Below are 18,293 nucleotides of genomic sequence, written 5' to 3' on the forward strand. Positions count from 1 at the left end.
GAGATACATGTTAATATAGTAATCTTTGGAAATGCTAAGAAGGTATTTCTATTTTGAAACATTTTCCCCTCCATCATTCATAATACTGTAGGCTACAGACTTCACAGCTGAAGCTGTCATTCAAAACTAATAAACTGGAAATATAGTTTTATTCTACACATTATTCCTAAGAATGTCACAGGTAGGAGCTCTGAACAAAGGTATTTGGATGCAAATACAGGTGGCACAGATGGGTCCAAGGAGTCCTTCCAATTTGCGATTTAACATGAAAATATTTCAGCAACAAAACTTGTCTTCAAAGAGAACTATATGAAGGAAAGTAGTTTAATATAATTTCATGTTTTCTCTTTGTAATAAAAGACTTCAGATATCATGATCTAAAAATACTGACTTAACAGCGTTTTAACATTCTTTTTAAAACAATGTTTAAAAATACCTGTTTAAACAAGTGTGAGATGTAAAGCAGAGTTAGGGAAATATAGCTGAGATATAAGAAAGCCAACAGATTTACATTTTAACATAGTACCCATAAAATTAAACATTTTTAAAAGGTCATTTTAGTATACTTTTAAAACATTTTCCTTGTGGTCTTTAAATATCATTTATGGACGAATTTAATTCCTTATGAAAACTGTTTAAATTTTGACTTAACTTTCTTTTTTTGCCCAGCCTTTGTTTGAATAATTCTTAAAGAACTGGCCACAGAATGATTTATTTTCAAGAATTTACTTTAAGCATTTCTAGACCTCTTAGAAAAAATAATGATTAATATAATGAATTTTCATTGTTAAGCAGTGTAAGAGGAATGTAGGTGACAAAATGTGTATATCACCTTTATGAAATATATTTGATATCTGTGCTATTTTTCTATATTCAGTTTACATACTTATTGCTTCACATTGTTTTTCTTCTCATGGTTTTTTGTATATGGCTAAAACTATTATCTCAAATTGTATGAAGATTATTTTTAAAGTATCAAAACAGGTTTTGTTCTTGAACAAACTTTTTCCCCTTTCGTGACTATATGCCCAGCTTAACCGATGGATAGTCTCTCTTCATGGTGTTGCATAGCAAATATCCATTATCTCAAGGGGGAAAACACTTCCTAGGCAATCACCAGTTCTCCTGAAGCCATGAATAGGTGTATTCATAAACCAGCAGCATCACTGCACCACCTAGAAAAGAATAGAGTTGGTTTTTATTGCAAATCCTGTGGAATAGCGTTGACTTTTCCACTGGGTTTCTGAATCCCCGATGTCCCACATAGCTTTCAGGCACGGGCTGCTTGGGAACATCAGTTCTCAAGCTCTAATACAAAGATATAAAACAATTGTGGAAACATTTCAGGGTAAAATTCAGACCATCTTGAGTCTCCAAATACATTTTTTCCCCATGAGTTTCATCATCAGATTCTTTTTCAGACATTTTAAATTTTAATCAATCAATTAATATAGTCATATTTAGTCATGTAAGGGCATGTGACTTCGCAGTGAACAGAAACCTTCAGATTCTTCATATGTAGGCAAAAGATTTATCTTTTTCAATCCACAGCTAGAATTGTCTTAATTGCATTCTGGAAAGAAATCTCTAAGATGGTGCTAGATGGATGAGTCTGGGTTTCTCTTACAGCTTTTGAATTGGATTGCAATGTGAAAAAATAGATTCTGAATATTTAAAAAATCTATCTTGCAGAACCTAACAAAAGGAGGTTGAAAGCTTACCTTCGTGCCTTTTGTCTGCTTCAGATATACATGGATTTGAACTTGAAAATTTGGTAGTGGGGGTTAAATGGCATGAAACCACCATTTGTCTTGGAAGAGAAGCGTTATATAACTGGCTACAAGGAGATTTGCTATGTAATATGTCAATGGAAAATGAAACAGAAAAACAGGCACTGAGGCTACTGAATACCTAGATGCTGGGAGAAGCATTTGTATTGTGAATCATTTTGTGTTCTATTTGATGCGCAGTAAATAGCATGTGTCCTGTGCCTTTTCGGATAACCTCTTTTTATCCTTTCATGTCTAACTGTGTGAAAACCATTACAAAATCAAAATTTGGACAAATATTCTGAATACAACTTAGGGAAGACTTGGCTGCATAATAGAAAGAAGATTGACTTCTGATGGAAAGAAACAGAACTTGATTTGGATCTTAGTTATTTTGAACACACTGCCATATGCTTTTTTTTTTTTTTTAATCTACGGGCTGCACATGTTTGTGTAACCATATACCAAAGATAATTATCTGCCTGTAATTTTCATTTTTAACCCATGAAGATACTCTATTAGGCCTCTTTCAGCTGCTGTAGCCCTCTCAGAACTCTGGAGAACAAAAAAAGCAGCACTGCAAAGGGTTGTTAATATGTATGTAATTGCTGCACTGACTCTTGTTAACTGTTCACAATGTAAAACAAGAATATGCAGAATTTGGTTCGTTTTTAGCTTAGTGAGATTCGGAGTTTAAACCACAGACTTCAAGATTCTTTCGGGGGCAGGAGGCAGTAGTACCTGACTGCTTGCCACAATGAGCTGCTAAGGCTGTTACACAAATAAGATGAGAATCTTCTCCAGAAAGAAAAAGAAAAATTCCAGACTGATCTTTCTTTTCTTTTTTGCTGTCTCTGACTCTCTCTCTGTCTCTCTTTTTAAACTCAAAAGTCTTCTAACTCAAAAGTCTTCTAACTCAAAAAGTAACTTCTACCTTTCTTTCCTTTGAAATTGCTGGGATTTGCACATACGGAATAAAGTGGAGGCCAGGTCCTTGAATGAGGTTTCTAGTTATTCACAGTTTGGTTTAGTCTGGACAGTAAGTTCCTAAGAATCCTTTTCATTAGGTTTAACACCCAGCAACTCAGGACCCCTCATGCAAAACATCTGAGAAGTCAACCAAACATTTACAAGCCTCTAACAAAACTTGGGGATAGATTATTTAAGAGTTTTGGATTAAGGTTCCAGTCAATTACCCTTTTAGCTAAACTCTCCCTTGTCACTACCCCTTTTAGGCCCATCTCCTTCTGGAAAGCTGGTTTAGAGTCATTGCTGTGATTTCCTCTAATATTAGGTTTACTAGCAGGTTTTTACTGTGTGGTAAAGGAAAAAACACCACATACTGGCAGAGATGTTCTTTATTTTGGGGTTAGTTTTTGCACACGGGCCAATGACTAACAGAAGGTAGGGCTGAATCTCAAATATGAGGCAAAATCTATGCTTAAAGGCCTTGAAAGGTTGAGATAAATGGCATGGGAATTGTGGAGATGTTTTCTAAATATATGAAAGTGTGAACTGTTCACCAGCTTCAATTTATAAACTGTTGTTCACTATCTTAGGTTAGTAGACATGCTGATTCATTGGGCTGAGATCTAAAGGTAAAAATGTACATGAGTGTGCAGTAGGGGAGGAAGACAGTGGTGTTAAAAGGGGGAACCTCTAAGGGACAGAAGAGGAGTAGGAGAAGGTTCTAGAAAAGATTATCAGGATATCTAAGTAGGTGAATGTGGCCCGGTTAAAAAAAAATGTGTGGTCTAGAGCATACTTTTGTACTTATTCACAAGGATACTTATAATCCAACACTATTTGCCCTGGCGGTTGAGTCTGCAGCAGTTATTTTCTTATCTATTTACATAGAGGCAGCTGACTCTCCCTGTGGGAACGGCAGCCAGTTTTTTGTGGGCTGGCGTCCTGAAGTAAGGCTCTGAGCCAGGAGCTTTCACTGTCATGCAACAGAGCCCAGCAGAGGTGAGCACCCAGCTGCGGCGTCACCACTCCTCAGAGGTGACTATGAAGACGAGTGGACCTTGCTGTTCGTGGAGGCAAGTTGTCCTCCTTTTCTCTTTCCTATATTTAGTTGAGGCAGGAGCAAGAATGAATTAGGAGCACAAGGAAATGTTTTCTCTCACTCCGTGAAAATCCTCCACTTTAGCCAGCAGCCACTGTCTATACCTCAGTTCTCACTCAACCTCCTACTGGCTGTGGATCCTTCCTATTGACTTAAGCTGAGCTTTGGCTTCTGTCAGCCTCCAGCAAGGACACAAATAGAACTTTATAAACAAAGGTAGAACATTTCAAATGGATGCCTTCAGTATCTCAAATGCTCAGGCAACTTTTTATTTTCAAGGTTTTCATCTTTCACAAAGTGGTAGGTTTAATTGTGTTGCTGATAGAGACAGAGAGAGAGAGAGAGAGAGAGAGAGAGAGAGAGAGAGAGCATAACAATAAAGAGAAAAGGATATAAACAATTAAAAACATCGTTACCTGGTCCAAGTCTCATAATCTTGGGAAGCAGGCCTTTGTACAAAGCTAAAATCCTATAACCAGAAGGGAAAAAGCAACATTATTACTCTGAAAATACATGGAGCTGGATCTCAACTTTATTGAGATGCTGACCCAATGTTTACAAAAAAACAAAAACAAAAAAACCCCAATTATTTGAAATTACACACATCCCAAACCAGGCAGCATCTGGCTTAGTATTCTCTTCAGCAAATTGGATGTGGGGAAAGAGTTAATCAATTCTTTATTACCCAAGCTATGTTGGTCCTGTCCAATCAGAAACATGACTTTCATCAACGAGATGGTTTTTGCTTTCAAGACAGGTCTTACTTTCAAGACAGCTGTGTATATGGACAAAATGACTTTTGTAATTGAATTTAAAAGACCACAAACTCAGTCTTTACATTAAGAAATATGATGCAGTATAGATCAAATAATAAAATATCACTTGTTTACTTGAGAATAAGACTTGGGTGAGGAGGGGTAAAGAGACAGAAAGTAAGACTTAAACTATAAGACCATCAGAAAAGAAACATATTTTACATTTTAAAAAGAAAACTATTTTTGTAGAACTCTTATTTCATTATCCCAGGAGAATATAATTAGGTGGCATTTTAATTAGATTTACAATCAGAAGACAATTATTCTCTTGCCCATATATTAATAGGATGTAAAATGTACAATAGCATACAATGCAAACTGACAAGCAAGGAGTTCATTTTAGGATCCAAGGCAAACATGCAGCGTATTGTGCCTCACAGCACCATTTGATGGTGTAAGAACACTTTTGCAACATCTCGATTGTGTTATCTTGCAAGGTTTGCCCTATATATTCCATGGAGCTTAGACACACACAACTTAAGAAGTTTTACAGGTTCTTACCAGAATAGAAGTACAATACAGTTTTAACAATACTTGAGGTTTGCACATTTATTAAAATAAGAATGCGTTACCCTTCTTCCTGATAGACTGTTGCCATTGTTTTAAAACAGGTTCTGTACTTGATCTCTCCAGGAACTGGCTGAGGCCCTTGAATCCTACTTTTGGCAACATCAAAAGGGATGTTAATGACTGAGGCTATTGTCCCTGAGAGAAGACCAATCCCAAATTTTCTCAAAAACTCCAAGGTTGGATCCTGAAAGAAAAGAAGAATAAAATAACAGAAAGGGGAGCGGAAGTCCCTACCTCGGTTTAACACTATAAAGCAATATGTATTTAAGCAGAGCATTGCACTCCCGGCACCCTCCTGTTATTCCAGCGGAACACATTAGGATTTCCTAGGCTGGAACTTGTTTTCTTGACAATCCCATTGGCTATGTTTTTACACATGGTCTAAATTGCTGAAGTACACATTTCCTCACACAGGATTTATAAACACAGTTCATAAAGAAAGACTGGTATGGCATATGGGGATGATTTGTATAATTGGGCTTCACAATGTACTTAGTATTACTGTATCAAAACAGGAGAAATCCAAGCACACTATTAGCTAATTGGCCAGAATATTTTACAAATGACAGCAACTTCCACCATGAAGCCTACTAAAATGCTCATTTGTGTGTGGACCCCCGAATGTTAAATTAAATCAAGGCTACTCTCGGTCTGCTGCTATTCCCCTGCCAGGTTTTTTGCATTTATTTTCACGTGTAGCTGATCCACTGTACTGAGAAGTGCTAGCTTCCTGTTATTAACAAACCAACTTGGGGCGGCTGCAAAACAGCCTGTGACATTCTGTGCATTATAAACAGTAGTAAGTCCTGGGACTAATTGGCTGAAGAATTTACAACCCATTGTTTCTGAATCTTATTCTTCCTCCATGGCAAAGGAAGAAAAGGAGAGAGAAAGACACAGAGAGGGAGAGAAATATTTCTTCTTTCCATTTGAATTCGGGCCCTTCATATTGGTCTGATTTGATTTTCCACCCTTCCCTGTTCTGCTTTCTGACATCAAAGTATTTAATTAGGTCTTATGTGGGAGTCACTTTTCTTCAGCCTATTTTTGTGCCCAGTGAGCTCACATTATGTTGTGTTATAATGAATTTGCTGGGAGGTTCTCATTATGTTTTCAGCCTCAATTCTATGTTTTCAGTCCTCAGTTCTCTGAAGAGAGGTCACATCTCATACCATAGGCTGCTGACTCAGACCCCCAACCCCATTCTTTCCTGTCTACTCTTTTGGTCAGTATTTCAGAGGGATCATCACAGAGGAACAATGCTGGGTTGTGTCATGACATTAGTTTATCCAATAGAAGAACTGAAATGGGGGAAGCATACCTCATTTTAGTTTAAAAAGAAAATTCAGGACTAAGCACTGCATACTTCTAGCTTCTATGAAAGAAGAAAACTTCGGGAAGTTCTGAATTTCTCAACTAAACCAAGAGCCAGTTACCATCACAGAAACTCCTATGTGGCTGAATATAAAAAGTGAGGGGTTTGGCAATAATTCTTGGATCTGGGCCATACAGGTGCCGAGGAGGTTTAAAGGGATTTGAAAACCAACAGGGTGTTTCAACAGGAAAAACAATGCAGTGATTGCAGTATGAGTGAGGTGTGTTTAAATAATTCCCTCTCCCCCCGTTTTTTCTCTTTTACAAGGAGAGAAAAATGCCTTTATGTTACTCTTCTCCATTATGGCACAGAAGCAAAACTGGAGCTCGGGAAGATGGCGAATCTGGGACCAGCTTTGATTGCCTGACCTCTGATGAGTCACTGAGTCACCCAAAGCCAGGGGTATAGAAGGGAACCCACCTTACTTAACACCTACCTTCCTTTTGTACTGTATCATTTTTCTGAGAAATAAAAGCAATAATAGAAATAAAAGGGTTGCAAGTGTTGTACAAGCCTGGCAGAAAAGGAATAGTATTGTTAGGCGGCCTGTTTTCTAAAGATGCAAAACAATCCGTAAAAAGATGCTCTCTTGGTGTCCTTGTGACATAGCCAAGCTCTCATTCTTTTCAATTAAGAGTAAGAGTGAAAGTGATGATTTGTATATACATTGTCCTTTTGGGAAGCTCAGGGGACCTCACTGATGTGTTTGCTGAGGATCAGAGTTGGGAATGGAGGGGGACCTAAGATGCTCACTGATGGTCATCCTACTTGAGACCTTGTGTTGGAGACCAAAAGCTAAGTTCTCCAGGCCACCCTAGTGTTCACTAGCAGTAGTATATGTTCAACTGTGTTTTAGTTACATTTCTCAGCACAATAGTAAGATTTCACAGTAGTTTCCAAATCCAACTGTGCCTCAGAATCACCCGGCAACTTTACAAAATTACAGATGCCTGGGCCCTACCTCAGACCCATCTCAGGGTCCCAGACAAGAATCTCCTGGGAAAATGCCTGAAAGTTGAAGGCTCTTTCAGGACATCTGAGGCTACCAGGCTGGGGGCCCAAGACTAGGAATCAGTGATTTTGATGTTCTACATAGGAAAAGCAGATGGTCAGTTGCTACCATCATGAGCACTTTATGGAGGAAAACATTTCACTTGGGATGGCCAAGGGGGTATCCCTTACTGCCTGACTTCTGGGCCCATAGTCAATCTCTTTCTTCTGACTCCACAGTCTGCTTTAATCTAGCATCTCAGGCTGGGCCTCTCAGCTTGTATCTACTTTCTTTGCAATGTGCTGCCAACCATTCTCAAATGGATGTAGCCTCTCAAAACACCTCTCCTCTTTGTCCCCTCATGGCCACTGTCACCTCTCTGGTTTTAGTTCAAGTTCTCATTACCATAACCAGGTCTTGCTTACCTCCTGCCCTCTATGGCCTATTCTCCACAGGGGTACCAGGTTCTCTTTTTATAAAAACAGATCTGCTCCCGGTATCTCCCTACTTAAAGATCCTCCATACGTCCCGGATATATACTCAAATATACTCAAGTATACTCAGATCTACCAAGCACTTTCCCAACTCCATGCCTTTCTTCAAATGACTCCTACAGCCTAGAATATCATTCTCCATCATATTCAATGACAGCAATCTCACTACGTCCCTTTAAGGTCCAGCTTAAATCCCACTCATCCAAGAAACTTCTATGCATCCCTTGTCAAAGCTAATTCCCCTCTCCTCTACTCCCGAGACACTATCTGGTCAGTTTTCACTCTTGCTAGGGCCCGGTTAATATTTGGTTTATTTATGCATGCACTTATTGTTTCTGTGGGATTGAGCTCACACAGCATAGGAGCATGTGTTGCTGCTCTCTGTGTCATCTTTTTTATGGTCTACACAGTAGGTGCTAAATAAATATTTGTTATTTATCAATGTACTTATTTATATGTGTAGAAACAATAAGAATTGGGCTTAATCCTTAATCACTCTTTCTCAAAACTCGTCTTCTAGGTTTGGAATAAACCCTTATTTCAACTTTATATTTCTGTCTATCAGGAGGCATTATCACAGGGTATGACAAGGCAGTGGGCATTGGGAAAGTGGTTTTGGGGTGGATGAATTGAACTCTCAGGTCACAGAGCCAGACCTGGGCTCACCAGACCCCATTGCTCAGTGATTTGCAGAAAACAACATGGTATGACAGCCTCTGAACCAGATTTTAGGGGGAAAAATAAATAATTGACATAGAAGAAGGTCTTGAACTACACCTCCTCTTCCGGTCTTTGTTCTTTTGTTTCTTAGTCTTTTCCTTAGTAGGTAGAGGCATCTACTTGCCTCAGAAAGAACAAGGATTGTTGTAGCAGGACTACAAAGAGAAAGAAAAGGATACTATTTAGTGTTTTTGGTTTCAAATTACAATCTTTTTTTTTTTTTGAGTTGGAGTCTCACTGTGTCGCCCAGACTGGAGTGCAGTGTTCACTCCTGGCCACCGCAGACTCGACTTGCTGGGCTCCAGCAATCCTTCCGCCTCAGCCTTCTAAGTAGCTGGAACTACAGACGCGCGCTACCATGCCCAGCTAATTTTTGATTTATTGTAGAGATGAGGTCTCGCCAAGTTGCCCAGGTGGGAATTGAACCCGCCGACTCAGGCAATCCACTCACCTCAGCCTCCCAAAGGCACGGGATTACAGGCTGAGCCACCGAGCCCGGTTCAAATTACAATCTTGATAATCATAATGGATGTCCTGGAGGGGAGGCATAGTCTTGGAGAAAACTGGTAGCAGGGACAAAATGTGTTGTTCACATGGAGAGAAGGTACTGGGAGCTCCACAGGTGGCTGTGGTGAGAGTCACTGCATGGAAACCATCTAATATATCAAATCCCTCCTTGGCAGTCTGGTGAACCTCCCTTAGAAGTGGCTCTCATGGCACCTGGAGAAGAGGGGCTTCAAAGTTGCTGTGGAATCAGGCCCAGGAATGACGCAGAGATAGATCCCCTAGTGCCCATGCTGATGGGGCCCGTTCATACTGCCCTGGTGGACAACTTCCTTGTCAGCAGCTCAGGACACTAGTGAGCTGGGGGCAGCAGTGATGGTGTAGAAGAGAACGCTCCAACCCTGGTCATTGGGTGAGGTTAGGTCATTATTTGTTACTTATTTGGAAACCTTCCTTTGAGGTGTCAAAGCAGTAGATATCCATGTGAGACAGTCGTGATAGCCCACCTTCATTCTGAGGGTTAAAACCCCAAGGCAGAGAGGGTTTGCATACCATTTTGGAGTTACCCTCGTAGGCAAGTGGTAGCACGAGGGGGAAAACAAATTCCTCAGGCAAGTATTCTTTACTGTTCTAACCAAGAAATAAAGGGTCCTTCACTTGGGAATCTGGGGCAGAGGAGACAATAAGCAATATCGAAAATCTTCCATTGAACCCAAGTGAGCTTTTGGGGGGGGGGTTGTGTGTGAGATAAGTGGAGATGACTGGTGGTCATGCTGAGATCAAGGGGTTCAGAGCTGAAGAAAGTCGAGTGGGGCTGGTCTGGCTCAGGAGTAGAGGCAAGGTGGGGCTGTTGCCTCTGCCCAACCCCGGTTAATTCTGCCGCTGCCCTTAGAAGCTCTTGAATAGCAACCACGCAGCATCCAGGACAGCCAGTTACGCCATCTTCAGTTCTAGCGCCCCGCCCCCAGCAGCCCAAGACCCTATATTCCCAGCCTCTTTCTTGGCCTCCTCCCTTCCCACAAACATCACTCCAGTTAAGCAACATCCCATCCTCGGCTCACAAAAAAGGTAACAATTTTAATAATATCAAACATTTAAGTATGTGTTTTGTGCCAGATACTGCTAAGTGCAAATTTCTAAGTATCACAGCAGTTAATCTTCACAACCCTTGAGATAAGAACTATTATTATTCTTCCTATTTTACAAATGACTTAACTGAAAGGTTAAGTATAAGAAGGGAATTTTTGTTATATTCAAGTGAACCCAAGACTTTGCCTCAAGGCATCGTTTTTGTTCTGATACTCCTAAGAGTCAGTGGGTGGGCTGGTGTGGGAGGTGTCCAGGAAACTCCTGAAATTATAAGCAATGCTTCTGTGTATGTGTAGATGAGCTTTTCTGGGGAGAGTGTCCATAGATTTTATCAAGCTTGTCAGAGCTTAAAAACAACTTCATGAAACCATTTTCCCTACCAATAAGTTTATAAAGATAGGAACAGGCAGTGCAGGGTTGAAAACACTGAGGCCCAAAACAGGAAACCCTGATTTTCACAGGAGTTCTTGGGCAACTCTCCGAAGTGGAATGATTTCCACATCCATCTCGGCTCTGGAGTCTGGTTACTCACACCTCAACAATATCTATGATCTCAGTGGTTTTCAAAGTGTGGTCCCCAGACCACCGTCATCAGCACCATGCAGAAACTTATTAGAAATCAAAATTGAGGTTCTACTGAGTCAGGGTGTGCAGCCCAGCAATAGCAATCTATTTAAACAAGTCTTCCAAGTCATTCTGATGGATGCTACAGTCTGAGAATTACTGGTTAACTGAAGTTTATAGTTTACCCTCTTTGGGTCCTTGGGTTGGATAATCGATGCTCTAAGATCCATATAATTGACCCTAAGAGTCTCTGGGTGTGTAGGAAGCACTCTAGAGCTTTCTTTGGTGGAAGTAGGGGTTGTTTCTTTAAGGCTGCAGAACTGAAGTTAATGCTGTTAACTATGTTCAACCTTTCCTACCCCCAGCACAGTCCAAAGCAAGAATGCACATTGGTGGGATTGCCTGGTCTGGGTGATATCTATCACATATTTTGAATGGGTCACACAGTACTGGCTATCAATGAATCACCCCAGCATTTCTGCCGGTAACCACAACAATAAATAATAATGAAATTAACAGCAAAAGTAAATAGCAATAATAAAATATTATGCATGTTATAATATTTGTATTATTTTTTATATTATCATTATGATAAATAATGCTATTATTAATAATAGTTTCTTATTGTCTGGCATAATATTATACAAGGAGGGACCTCAAAAAAACGAGAATTATTTTTTGAAGGGCGGGCCCCTTGTAGTCCAGTCTTCCCCTGCTAAGAAGTCATTGGCATCAGTACACCAGCTAGTGTTGTGAGAGACTGTGTTCAGCTTCTCAGTGATTTTTTTTTTTTTGAGCGTCTTTTAATGCATTTGCCCATTTCATGGTAGGTGATTTACCAGTACACCTGCCCATACCATGCTTTTGACCAAAAACAGCATAGCCCCCTCTCCTCCCCCTCTGTATTCACCCAATCTCACCCCAAGTGACTTTTTAAAAATTTTCCCTGATGAAAAAAGTCCCCAAAAGGAAATGTTTTGCTGATGTGGAAGAGATGAAACAAAAAACAGCAGATGCACTTAAAAGTCAACAAAATTGATGAGATCAAAAACTGTTTTGAGCAGTGGAAAAAACATCTTGGTAGGTATATTGCAGCAAACAGAGAAATTGAGGGTGACTAAAGTTTAAACATGTAAGAATAAATACACAATTTTTAATAAATAAATTCTGGGTTTTTGGGGGTTCTCCATATCCAAATATGTGTATATGTGTGTGTGTACATATATAATTATATAAAACCCTATGAATTAGGTACATAACACCATTTTACAGATAAGAACACCAGACTTAAAGAGTTAAGTCAGTTGTCCAAGATCTCACTGTTTATAAGAGGTGGAGCCTGTAGGTGAGCCCAGGTTGTTCTGACTCCCAAGCCTATGCTTTTATTATGTCATGCTGTATCTCATCCATCATTCATTTGTTTTGTATCCAACCAACAAATTATTGAGCATACATAGATGCCTGATCTCACTCTGGGTGGCTAGAGTTGCATATGAAGGCAAAGGGTCCAGAGAAGGAGTTGAGAGTGGGGGTCTAATCAGTTACCTCTGTACAATGTGATTAGTATGGAAATGTGAGTGCAAGCACTGTGCAGAGCACATATGCAGTAAAGAGAGGGAAGTTACTTCTGGGATTTCACCATCTAAGTCCTGTGAGACAGTATCCAGTTTCTGCCTCTTAAAAATCTGACTGTTTCAGAAGTCAACAGAAGACATATCATTATTGCAAGTCACTATGCGATGACTGAATGGCTAGCTCTCTGGATTGAGAGTCACATGACCTGAATTGCCATTTTACCTTTTTCTATTAGTTTATTTTAAAAACCGGAGGAAGGAGATCACAATAATGAGAAGACACTCATTTTGAGTCAGACACTGGGTTAAGCACTTTAAAAACTTAAGCCTCACAACACCCCTGAGCAGATGAGACACCTGAGGCTTACAGAATTTTCCCACCTTACAAAGGAGTATGATTTCAAATTATTCAAAAGAGAGTTAAGGGTCTACTCTTTAGAAGTGAAGAAGCCAGGCTGGGCTAGGGGCTCAGTTTGTAATCCCCTACAAACTGAGGTAAGTGGATTGTCTGAGCCTGAGGGTTCAAGACCAGCCTGGGAAACTTGGTGAGAACTCATCTCTACAATAAATTTAAAAAAAAAAATTAGCTGAGCATGGTAGCACGCACCTGTAGTTCCAGCTACTTTGAACGTTGAGGCAGAAGGATCACCGAGTGGCTGTGAGTGTGTCACTGCACTCCAGCCTAGGTGACAGAGTGAGATTCCAATGCACAAAAAAAAGTGAAGAAGCCAAAGTACTGAGAAGCCCTGAGACTGTCATACATAAACTGGTTTTATAGCCATGTACACTTGCCTCTCAAGACTGTACCCTAATTCAATATCCAAGGAGATCATCTCTCAGTTCAAGAAAAGACTTAAATGGCAGAAAATAAAATAACAGAATCACAAGAGTAGGAGTGAACTCAGAATGTCACCTCGCCTAAGTCAAACATTTTGGATAGATCACATCTAATTATGCTAATAAGTATTAATATTGGTGAAAAATCTATTGTCTTTAAAACTTTCCAAATTACTTCTATAATTTGGTCTAGCCGTCACCAATCAAGGAAACTTCCCTTGTTCCTAACTGATGTCCCTCACCCATAAACCTAAATTATTTTACCCCAATTCTTTGCTCAATTGCAAGGAAATGCAATTATCACCATCCTGTATATAATTCATCAGGATTTAGAAACTGATATTGAAAAGTCTTTTCTTCAGTATGCTTAAAAACATAGTTCCATTTAAATATTTATAGTGTGTATGATTTCCCATCTATGAATCTATTTCTTTGACTATTTTCCAATTTTTCCTCACAAAACATGTGACTTATAACTAAACTAGAGCTGAGTAGCCTGAGATAGTAATGGATATTACATATATTGACCATATTCTGTGACAGCAATATTAAATACAATATTCATAGATTTGTAAAATTAATTGTTTAATTCTCTTGCAAAAATTTTATGATAGAAGTGACTATTTCCATTCACAAATGAGAAAACTGAGACAGAGAGAAAGTATAACATGCCAAAGACACATGGCTAACTAGTAAATACTAGAATTGGGAATTAACACCAGGTTTTCTTACTAGAATTCTCTAGCTGTTTCCATCACACTGTGTGATCTTTGCGTGAGTGTAGGGCAGAAGAAATGTGTTTACCAGCCCCTTTAGGGAGATCAATGTTTCTCTGACAGAACATACTATTTGTAGACTCTTTGCAACTTAAGAGAAACTGATAGGTAATCCTAAGACATTGGTTGGTTGGTGGGTGATGTCCCACAACCTCTAAAAATTCAACAAAAGGCACCAAGTCATAAAAAATGTAATCATATGAATCAAAACAGTTAACACAAATAGTTACATATATTTGTAACTAATTTAGTCATCTTATCCAAACCATATAGGCAACAGCTAAGTACAGCATCAGTACTTTAAGGCAATAATACATAAGGAAATAATATGCACAGAGGCAAAATGTCTTGATTAAAAGAGGCATGTGCCTCCCCTTTTACCATCCCTGGCATGAGCTTTGATGCCCTGCTGAGTCGCTGGCCAGCTGGCTGCTAGCTTGATAAACAGAGAACCATTACCCATCTCACAGGCCTTTGTGATTAGGGTCTGGCGTCTTTAAGAGGACATTCCACACAGAGATGTTCCAGAAAAGGGGGGTTAAGGAAGATGAGGGCATGTGGGGGCATGAGGGGTTGGAGCAGGAGCAGGATTTGTTAGCTAGTGAGGCATGGGGGTGGTGAAGGACACAGGGCAGGAAGCCTGCAGCTCTGCAAAGGGCAAGGTTGAATAGAATGCAGCAATGGAGCCTTTAATCGAAGGGAACTCGTCTAAGAAAATTCCAACCTTATGTCAGCCCAAATCACACTTCCTGGCACCCTGAAATTAAGCCATCCTTTAGTTCCTCCTGGTACCATACCAAATAGGGTGGACCCCCGAAGAACCACATGATTTTAGGGGTGTCACAGAAGTATTTCTTTGCAGAATTCAATTCTAGCATTTCTTTCATACCCTTTGTATTTAATATTGTGTCACTTATAATTGATAGGGGTGGCTGCAATGCAATCATTTCTTTAAGGCTGCAAGCAAGAGGTGGTAAAAGCTCACAGTTTGTGATGTATCCCTACATGAGGAAATGACAAAAAATCCACGCTAGTAACAACTGTTTGGAAATTTCATTTTTTTGGATCATCCTGCACACCTTGATTTCAGAAAACTGCTTGAAAAAGTTTCCCATGTTCTCCTGATTAACAAGACACTGACTAGAGGACGGATGAGGGTGTAGTTGGAGAGATTCTCATTTGGCTAAACAAAATAGTTCTTCTGCAAAAGATGTGTCCATATGGCAGTTGGAAGAAAAGTCAGATGAGCTTGGGTTAAGATGTGAGAGGCTTGCTCATTGGATCTGATAGCACAAGCTGGGAGGGGAAGCTAGAATGACAGATGACTCAACATTAAAATTGTTGTCACAGGCATTAGCACTGGACTGAACCCACAGGATTAAATTTAAGCATGGTGAATGTAAAATTCTGAATTCAGGCAATGGTACACATTTCAGATGAGGGGGACTTCACTTGACTGGAGGTCATGTAATCTGGGAATTTAGATTGACCATAAAGTCTTATACATGCCAATATCTTGAAAACAAGACACATTCTCCCTCAACAAAGACAGTCTTTGGCTGCATTAAGAAAGGTGGGTGTTCATATCACAGGAAGGGTTGATCCTAGTGTACTCTGAATTTGACCAACTCAAAACTAGTAATCTGTTTAACTCTGACACTGACATGAAAAAACTGATATATCTACAGTGGAAAGGAGTGTTCAGAGGACTGGAAGCCATGTCAGTGAAAGAGATGGGGAACTGCGGGTGTACTCTGAAGAAGAAAAGACCCAAAGTTTCATGTGTCCACATATTTGAAGATGTGTGTATAGTATAATGATTAAGAACATGGGCTCTGGCGTCAGATTGCCTGGGCTCAGACCTTTGACAGGAGTTAGTGGAGATGGGTACCAGCTCTGACACTTTTTATGAAGACTTCTTCCAAACCTCTTAAAAGAAAAGGGCTGAGGCCAGGCTTGGTGGCTCACGCCTTTAATCCTAACACTTTGGGAGGCTGAAGTAAGAGGATCACTTGAGCCCAGGAATTCAAGACTAGCATAGGCAACATACCAAAACCTTGTCTCTGCAAAAATAAAAAAAAAATTAGCCAAGTGCGGTGGCATGCACCTGTAGTCCTAGCTACTCGAAAGACTGAAGCAGGATTGCCTGAGCCCACAATGTTGAGGCTGCAATAAGCTGTGATTGTACCACTGCCTTCCAACTTGGATGACGGAGTGAGACCCTGACTCAAAAGAAAGGAAAAGAAAAAAAAAAGGAAAGGAAAGAGAGAGAAAGGAAGGAAGGAAGAAAGGAAGGGAGGGAGGGAGGGAGAAAGGAAGGGAGGGATGGAGAGAAAGAGAGAGAGAGAGAACGAAAGAAAGAAAAAAGAGAGAGAGAAAGAAAGAGAGAAAGAAAGAGAGAAAGAGAGAAAGAAAGAGAGAAAGAAAGAGAGAGAGAGAAAGAAAGAAAGAAAGAAAGAAAGAAAGAAAGAAAGAAAGAAAGAAAGAAAGAAAAAGAAAAAAGAAAAGGGCTATGCCATGTCACCTTCATCTCGTGTATGTACCGGGCCTGACACATCATGGGTGTGTAATAAATGCCTTAGCTGTCCTTTATAAAGACATGATAAACAAAGAACCAGGGTTTTAGAAGCAAATTGCAAAGGAGGTACATATACACACTGGTTAAGCACCTGGTAGCAACCACAAGACAAATAACAGCAGCTCATCATGGCCATGCCCACAGCTGGCAATGATGGTCATGAAAATGATGTGGTGTGTTGGAATCATAGTTGCCTCCTGGTAACTGAATGAGGATATAGCTTGAGTGACAGTGAACTGCCTTTATTTTTTTAAAGAAGAAATTTGCATTTGAGATATTGTTAGTTTTAATGGGTCCAAGTCAGCTAGAAGTAGGCTCAGCTCTCAGCACACACCTTTCCTTCTTTCTAATTTTGGCTTTCTTTTGTTGTTTTGTTCATAAACTTTGACAAAAGCATTTTTTACCCCAATATCCTGCTGTTTTGACCCAGTGAAAATAGCTGCTATTGAAGCTTAATTAAAAATACAGTTGTTTTTACTTTACAGCTATCACCAAAATCTATTACAGTGTTTGTTTTCTCTTCATGTGAGATGATTTAGGGAAATGCTAGCTCCTCACTCCACAGAAGGTCACTAACTAAAATGAGATGGTTTAATTGATAAGCATTCTTAAGGAATGTGGAGTATTCCCAAGATTCTATCCTTGCAGGGCTCTGGGCTTTGGAATGAAATCAAAGTCTTGTTAAAAGCTCCACGTCTAAATGTAACCATTCAGAAAATAGCCATGAAAATTCTTTTTTTTTCTTCCAAGCGATCTGTTCTTTAAAGTATTGGGAAATGAAAAATAATTTTAAAAGGTCTTGCCCACTGAGCTCAAATTACAAAATTTATACAATGTCAATAGGGGTTGTGGTTTAAACATTACAGTTATCACTTACTATTTCATGTACTGCACATATTCATCTACATAGCATTTATTATATGTAACTATACATATCTACATATTCACATGATTAGAGAATGCCTGACTGGAAAATTTTGGCCTGAAGTTTATTTTTAAAAGTTTCTGAGTTCCCGGTCACCTTTTCTCTGTCTTCCTCCATGTCCCTTCCCCTCAACACACACACCCCAGGAAGTCTGTGCAAACTGCCAATGAGAGACACTTCTTTTTACCACAGAATCTTGTCACATACCCTGGGATTTTAAAGGTAATATGTACTTGTAGCTTGCCCCAGTGGTTACTAGAAAGGAGAGCTGTTCTTTTTTCATTTTAAAGATGTGGGGTACAATGCAGGGTTAGGCGTACCAATGGACATTATGTAGGGACCCTTGATGAGGTGTGCCACGCCCCGGGCAGTTTCTCACCACTGCCAATCCCTTTCTTATAGTTTTGTGAGAATCACTCAAGGTTCGCTTATGAGTGAAAGAGAGCTGTTCTTAATGAAACTTTAGTGCTCTTGGTTTTCCCATTACCGGATGATTGGTAAGACTGATGATGGAGTAAGAGAGAATCAGAAAAATAAATGGTCATAGCCGGGCTCAGTGGCTCAGCTGTAATCCCGCGCCTTTGGGAGGCTGAGGTGAGTGGATTGCCTGAGCCCGTGGGTTCGAGACCCGCCTGGGCAGGTGA

The 18,293-nt window shown here is 39.9% G+C and overlaps 1 protein-coding gene across 1 annotated transcript in view; it reads right to left on the reverse strand.

Annotated features, from left to right (window-relative positions):
* Nucleotides 1-848: 848 nt before the first annotated feature.
* The window catches only part of SLC25A21 (solute carrier family 25 member 21), a 202,643-nt gene continuing 185,198 nt past the window's right edge, over nt 849-18,293 (reverse strand). The window contains 3 exon segments of the mRNA XM_021709660.1: nt 849-1,175; nt 4,254-4,306; nt 5,225-5,406. Of these exon segments, the coding sequence (XP_021565335.1) occupies nt 1,114-1,175; nt 4,254-4,306; nt 5,225-5,406 (297 nt within the window). The 3' untranslated portion in view covers nt 849-1,113.

Source organism: Carlito syrichta, unplaced genomic scaffold (assembly GCF_000164805.1).
Source record: "Carlito syrichta isolate Samal-C Ts95f unplaced genomic scaffold, Tarsius_syrichta-2.0.1 Scaffold271070, whole genome shotgun sequence".
Taxonomy (NCBI): Eukaryota; Metazoa; Chordata; class Mammalia; order Primates; family Tarsiidae; genus Carlito; species Carlito syrichta.